Source organism: Trichosurus vulpecula, chromosome 4, assembly GCF_011100635.1.
Source record: "Trichosurus vulpecula isolate mTriVul1 chromosome 4, mTriVul1.pri, whole genome shotgun sequence".
NCBI lineage: Eukaryota > Metazoa > Chordata > Mammalia > Diprotodontia > Phalangeridae > Trichosurus > Trichosurus vulpecula.
In genome coordinates, this window is record NC_050576.1 from 125407243 (window position 1) to 125414407 (window position 7165).

Genomic DNA, 7165 nt, shown 5'->3' on the forward strand with positions numbered 1-7165 from the left:
GTTTTTACATCCATCTAGTCCTTTTCTTTATACTCTTCCCGAGAGCTGTGTGTGTGTTGGAGGTGGGGGGGGAACAGTCCCCCTGCCACCGCCCCCACCGCCCCGCACCTCCCCACCTCCCAGCGGCCCCTCACTCGCCTTCGGCCAGCGGGGAGCGCGGCAGCGCAGAGCTGTCCTTAAAGTGGTGGAGAAGCAGTTCGGGGTAAGGAAAGTGACTAGTACTGGAGCCTGGCCTTAGCCTCCGGCTTGCGAAGTTTCCGCGTCTTTCAGTCTTCACTCTGGGCTCGAAGGAGAAGCGAAAGCTATTCGTTTTTTTGTCCTCCTTCTCTGGCCTCCAGTAGACAGCGCCACCACTGCACCCCACCCCTTCCCACCCCACACAATCCGCGGCTGCCGGCGCTGTAGCGGAGGCAGCGGCCAGCAAGCGAGAATGTTCGCGGCGGGGCTGGCTCCCTTCTACGCCTCCAACTTCAGTCTCTGGTCTGCGGCTTACTGTTCCCCGGCCGGCGCAGCGGGCTGCTCCTTCCCCCTGGATCCAACTGCGGTCAAGAAACCTTCCTTTTGCATCGCAGATATCCTGCACGCGGGTGTGGGGGAGCCGGGGGCAGCGGCCGAGAGCCTCTCCGGGGGCTCCTCCACAGCCCTCACAGCTCACTTGGGTTCAGTTCACCCCCACGCTCCATTTCAAGCTGCCGCTGGATCCCCCTTGAGACCCACTCCAGTGGTGGCTCCCCCCGAAGTTCCAGCCTCCTTCCCCCAGAGGCTGTCTCCACTTTCGGCCGCCTATCACCACCACCATCATCACCAGCAGCAGCAGCAGGCACAGCCGCCGCCACAGCAGCAGCAGCAGCAGTCGCCGCCGCAGCCGCCGCAGCCGCCGCCCCCACCACCACATCGGCCTGGGGCCATCCAGCCCCAAGTCCCTGGAGCGAGGATGCTTGCGAACCCTCTTCACCAAAACGGCTCAACTCCAGCCCCCTCCAGTAAGGACCTCAAGTTTGGGATTGACCGAATATTGTCGGCGGAGTTCGATCCCAAAGTGAAGGAAGGCAACACGTTGAGAGGTAGGTTCCTGATCCAGAAACCCCTGTCAGGCTTCTCCTTGATCACTAATCTTTCTGACAACCCCCCCCCCCCCCAGGAAGGACGGGAAAGGAAACCGACCAACTTTGCTATGGCATAGCTAAAACTTTGCCTTCCCTAAAAAAAAAAGTATTCTCCCGTAAACATTTTAAAAAACACACCCTCAGTACTGTTGTGCTTTCTATAATATGTTCTGGATATACTCATTCTGTGTTCTCTGTTTACTCACTCACCTATCTGTAGCTAGAATTGCCTGTCTTTGAAAGATTTTCTGTTCCTTTTTCTCTGTTCTCTAGTAATTCCCCTAGAGAGTTTGTAAAAACATGGACGGATCAGGTAAAAATTCTTAAAACCTGCGAGCCTCTAGTTCAGGGTACGGAACGAAGGAAGGACTTCTCCTGTTTGTATAGACAGACACTTGACAGGTGACTTCGCTATGTAGTTTAAACTAAAATACTTTATATATACTTGTGTATTGCGTGTGCGTGTACACACCTTTTTTTGTGTGTGCGTGCTTGTAGATTTGACTTAAGGAAGGCGGGGAGGGGAGGGATGAAAAGGAGTGTCACGATTCCAGGATTCCTAGATAAACCTCCCCTCATACTAATAATCTCTTAGGAAAGTAGGAGAAAAGGGAGGATGAGCGAAGAACATAAAATATCATGTCTTGATTCGAGAGTGTGGATTTATTGGAGGTGTAACGGGCTCTCCTTGTTTCTGTGCACACAGATCTTACCTCCTTACTAACCACCGGCAGGCAAACTGGGCTTCACCTCCCGGCTTTGCAGCCTTCTGCGGGTCACTTCTTCGCGTCTCTAGATCCTATTAACGAGGCCTCTGGTATCCTGAGTCCCTTAAACTCAAACCCAAGAAGTTCAGTTCAGCACCAGTTTCAAGACACTTTTCCAGGTACAGAAACCCTGCTTATGGGAACCCCACCTACCCCACGCTAAGAATCCAGGTCTTGTAGTCCCCTGGGGACAAGAGGTGACAGCTACAAAATCCAATTGAGCTAAAGGTTCAAATATGAGGCTCTCTCTTCACTGGTCGCGCCGGCCCCAACACACACAGGCCATTCAATCCAGGGAACCCCATCAATGTTATTAAAATTCTTTGCATTGGTGGGTAGATCCAAAGTGAAAGGGTTCCCATTGAATGATTGAAGAGCACTGTCACATTTCAAATGTCCTCTTTCGGACATGGGGGGGTCCCGTACTGCATGAGGGGCCAGGAAATGGGGGGACTATTCATACTCTTGGTGTATGAGTGGGTGAGGTGGAAGGTTGCAAAGTTATCAAGAATCTTGTAATAAAAGACTTAAAAGGGGGACCTTTTTGAGAAAGACAGTGAGAGGGAGGGAGGGAGGGAGAGAGAGAGAGAAAGAGGGAGAGAGAGAGAGAGAGAGAGAGAGAGAGAGAGACAGAGAGAGAGAGAGAGAGACAGAGAGAATTTGAGGCAATTATCTGTATCATCGAGACCAATACACATTTTTGCCCATACTATCCACTGGATTGGTAAATGCATTTGTTTTACTTTTTTTTCTTTGAGTTTTCCAGTTAACTGCCTCAATTCTCCTTTCCGTTTAGCTCACTTGTGTTGACAGATTTGTAGTATTCGGTGTTTCAAACTTACAAGTGGAGACAGAACAGAGAATTTCTGGGTAGAATTCTCTGTGAAGCTCTACAATCTGTTAAAATAAGTATTTTCAAACATATTGAACCTTCTTTGTCCGTGCATGAAAACCCCCTCACTACCTGATGAATTTAGCAATAACTTGTCTTCTTTCTTCTTTTCTCTTTCTCCTTTCTTGCTCACTTTCTCCCTATTCCCTTGCCTTCCTCCCAAACCCACAGGTCCCTATGCGGTTCTAACGAAGGACACCATGCCACAAACATACAAGAGGAAGCGTTCTTGGTCTCGTGCCGTTTTTTCCAACTTGCAGAGGAAAGGTTTGGAGAAAAGGTTTGAGATTCAGAAGTATGTCACGAAGCCGGATAGGAAGCAGCTAGCCGCGATGCTGGGCCTGACAGATGCGCAAGTAAGTTTCTTTAGCTGCTGCTACTATCTGACTTAGACTGTAGGTCCGAAGCAGGCAGGCCCTCCCCGGAGGGTTGTCGGAGCTTGGATTCTTGTTCTTTTTAGCGCCCTTCATCCCCGACCTTTTGCCTTTTGAATCTAGGGGGTCCTTCTTTCCTTTAGTTTTTTCGTTATTTCAGGGTAGTGCTGTTCTGGAAGATGTAAACGCATTTTAAACGTACTCCCACCCCCTTTACTGGTGAAAAATAAAATATTGAATTTCATGAGGCTTTATTTAAACTCATATCTTGTTGCAAAAGAGCAGAGAGTGGATGGGTGGGGGTGGGGAAGAGAGAGAGAGGCAGAAGAAAAAGGCCTTAGCCCAGCCCTAAAGATTTATGTCAATATACCCTGCCTGTTTATTTTGGCCAACAGAGGAAAGTACAACCAAGAAAACCAATAGGCCGCGGGAGATAATAATTATGTACTCGGCTGAAGTGCAGTTCTCCGTAGGAGGCAGATTATTTCAAAGGAGATAAAAATTCTTAAGTCGAGAGATTTTTCCCCTCCTTCCTCCTTCCTCTGCCGCTGTTGCTGCAGGATTGTGAAATCCCTCGTTGTGAGGAAGTGAAAACCTCTTTTCAAACGGAATTATTTACTCCCCCCCCCCACATCCCCCCCTCAATTGGGCGAGGAGGACGCTGGCTTTGGACACGCCGAAGCCAGTCGAATTTTCTAACTCTGCGGTCTCTGAAGAAAGATTCGGTTTCCTGAACAGAGAGAAAACTGTTTTTTTTTTCTTTTCGTAAAACACGCAAGGGCTTTTCAGCAGGTTTCATGCGTTTTTTTTTTAACCTCCAACACACAAGGAAATCTATGAATACACTAGTTAGATTAAAACAGGCTGAGGAACCAAGAATTCAGGGGGCTTGAGATTTTAAAGGGGCCTATAAAAAGTTACCATAGTTCCTTGTCTTCTTAGATGGACAAGAGAAGGGGGGAGAGGGAGGAGGAAGATTTTCTCTCTCTCATCCTTCCTTCTTCCCTTCCCAGCTCAGATAATAGGAACAAACCCAATCAGCTCCTGCTCTTTCCCTTGTTCTTTTTTTTCATTCTGACTGTCTATAATTCTGTCCCCGTCCCCAGTCCCCCCCCCCCCCCATATACCCCACTGGCCTGCCTTAGCCGTTTTCCACCAGCTGCGGATGTTATTTTTAAAAGTGAAGCTGGAACTTGTTTGAACGCTGTGTGTCCCCCAGGGGATCATATATATTTATATGGTTTCTCCTTCTCTACCCCTACTCCCTTCTTATTTTTCACGTTTTTTAATTCTAGCATTTTTGAGCCCCCCCCCCCAATTGGTTTAATCTCTGAATAATACAAGGTGTATGTGTGCGTGTGTGGGGGCAGTGTTCTTATCAACCATTTAGCACAAACAGGTCTAGGAACTGCACTAATTCTCAGTGCTTACTCAACTAGTGGTGCTGAGAGTCTCTCTTTCCCCTACCCCACTCGCACTCCTAACTTGGCCTCCCTTTGGTCTAACTCTTTTCTCTCCTGTCGCCTTCTCTCTGCTCCCAAACTTCTTACTAGATTGGTACATGTTGGATATATTTAAGTCTGTCCGGTGGGGAGAGGTGACAGGAGAGATCTTAAAGGGCCCCAGCCGTCTGGGTCTGTGGGGATGTCTTCCCCTCTATAATGGACTGAAAAGCTCGGACTTTCTGCCCCAGCAGAATCCAAGTGCCTTCGATTGAAGGCTTAAATGGGGGAAGGGACCAGAATAAAGACCAACTTCGTTCACAGGGACAAGATAGCTGCACAGACAGCCTGTCTCATCCCTTCTTTTCCCGTAGGTCAAAGTGTGGTTCCAGAACAGGAGAATGAAGTGGCGCCACTCTAAAGAAGCGCAGGCCCAGAAGGACAAAGAGAAGGACCCAACTGAGAAGCAGGCGGGCGTTGCGCCGACTGCCGAATGCGACAGAGAGGACAGGAGCCCCAGCCGGTCTGAAGGGGAGAGCGAGAGCAGTGATTCGGAGTCCCTGGACATGGTCCCCAGCGACACGGAAAGGACTGAGGGGACTGAGCAGCTCTTACACCAGACCAGCGTCATTAAGTCCTCATCTTCTTCCTCTTCCACTTCCTCGTCCTCCTCCACCAGCCCCAACACCACGACCACCACGACCACCACGACCACCACCACTAGCTGCAGCAGCAATAACAGCATGAACAGCAGCTGCAGCCCAGAGCTGCAGACGCCGCTGCCGCTCCACTGTACAGCTAACGAAAGCCCAGAGCCCGCTCCGCTTGGCGGCCTATAGGCTGGCCTGGCAGCTAGTCGTGGCAGAAGGGAGAGGTGCATGACTGTGGAGGGTGGAGGGATCCTTTTTGTGAACTCCCTGGCATGTGGGCCTTTCTTGCTAATTTATATCATGGACCAGGTATTACCGACAAGGCCACAGTGGCTCAGGTAATGCTGAGCCCGGGTATGTACATATACTCTGCCTCCCTTGTGTGACTCTCACTATCCTGGAGCTTTCTCCTTATAATAAGAGAGATTCTCAGATACTGATTGATACCCCTCCGTCCAACACAATCCAACACTTACTCGACCCAAACAAACCTTTACATTTTGGGGGAGGGGTGGAGGAGGGTGGCGGGAAGAAACAGTGTGCAACGTTTGACATAACTGTCTCTCCCTGCTCCCCTAGTGGTCGCGTTGCTTTCTGTATTCTGGCCCAGGACTCGCTGCACTGGGAACGACTCAGTTCTGTAAATAAAAATGTTTATTACGGTTTGTAAAGCCAGCCTGGCTTAATGGGGAGCGGTGGCTCCCTGATTCCAGATGGGCTGCAGCTTGCGATCTCGGCCTTCCTACACAGCTGATCAAGAGAAAGGAGCTGAGTTAGGAGTAATAGCCCAAAGCTTCTGAAACTACTGTGTTTTGCGAAAGACCGAGTACCAGAGAAACGCTTTTTAAAGGTGTAGTGTAGTCAATAACAACCACAATGATAGAATAACCATCTCATTTTCCTGCTCAAGGGGTCTGAATCATTGCAGTGATGATTCTCAGTGACACGGGTCACATCTAACCTGTTTGGGCACAGTTCCTTGCAGGCGGGTCAGTCCTCTGAGAACCTGGGCAAGGTCGGTGTAGGGAGAGAGAACAGGCACCAGGCAGTTCGAAATGAGCTTTTAGTTGAGGAGCAGATCGACTTTCACTAAGAACTCTAACGAGTTTGTACCAAATTCTCTCTCTGAAAGTTCCTTTGCCTGGAGTGTCTGCGAGTGTTTGTATGGGACTGTTAGCTCAGCTGTTCGAGTGGAGTAGGGTGTTAAGACCTGGAGGATTCCAGGCACCATTCAGGAGAAGTTATATCTTTGTGGGTGGTTCAGCCCAGCCCACCTCTGGTTCTGAGAACGCTAAGTTATTAGTGTCATTTACTAAGAGCAGCGTTAGATAAAAGAACGGTAGAACTAGTTGGGGATGTCAGGGAGCTCTATTCCAGGAGTTCCTAAACTCGGGATCCATGAGCGCCCAAAAGGGTAAAGAGATTTCAGGGATCCCTGAACTTGGATGGGAAAAATTGCATCTTTATTGTCACTAACTACTAATTGACATTTAGCCTTTTCTTCAATTATTTTTAAATATTATCTTGAGAAGTGGTCCATAGGTTTTTACCAAACCATCAAAGGGTTCCATGACATAAAAAGATTTAGAATCCCTACTCTAGTCGAATATGTTCATTTTACGGATGGGGAAACTGAGACCTAAGAGGTGAAACGACTTCCGCAAGATCACAGCTCCGTAGTGTCAAAGCCTAACTAGAACCTATGCTCCCTGACTTCCAATACTGTACCCTTTCCACAACTCCATGAGTCTGTAGTAATACATCCCACGTCCACCACAAATAAGAAAACTTGAATTTAGTTTCTTTTATTAGTGGGTCCTCATAGTGATAATACTTGCAAGATTTTCTTGGAAGACAAAAAATACTAAGCCATTCCTAAGTGTTATAATAGCTTCAAGTGGTTCCGCTCTCATTGTCTAGGGTGTAGGCCATCA

At 48.7% G+C, this 7165-nt stretch overlaps 1 protein-coding gene across 1 annotated transcript; it reads left to right on the forward strand.

Annotated features, from left to right (window-relative positions):
- Window positions 1-211: 211 nt before the first annotated feature.
- On the forward strand, window positions 212-5891 carry HLX (H2.0 like homeobox). The gene is made up of 4 exons (XM_036756197.1): window positions 212-1064; window positions 1813-1992; window positions 2937-3121; window positions 4956-5891. Exons 1-4 carry the CDS (start codon window positions 431-433, stop codon window positions 5418-5420), a joined length of 1464 nt encoding a protein of 487 aa, XP_036612092.1. The 5' UTR covers window positions 212-430; the 3' UTR covers window positions 5421-5891.
- The last annotated feature ends 1274 nt before the right edge of the window (window positions 5892-7165 follow it).

Bases quoted from the DNA above. Each gene is read 5' to 3' on its own strand.
- HLX (XM_036756197.1), top strand. From the start codon at position 431: ATGTTCGCGGCGGGGCTGGCTCCCTTCTACGCCTCCAACTTCAGTCTC. The intron at 1,065-1,812 runs GTAGGTTCCTGA...CTGTGCACACAG, and splicing joins GGAAGGCAACACGTTGAGAG to ATCTTACCTCCTTACTAACC. The intron at 3,122-4,955 runs GTAAGTTTCTTT...CTTTTCCCGTAG, and splicing joins TGGGCCTGACAGATGCGCAA to GTCAAAGTGTGGTTCCAGAA.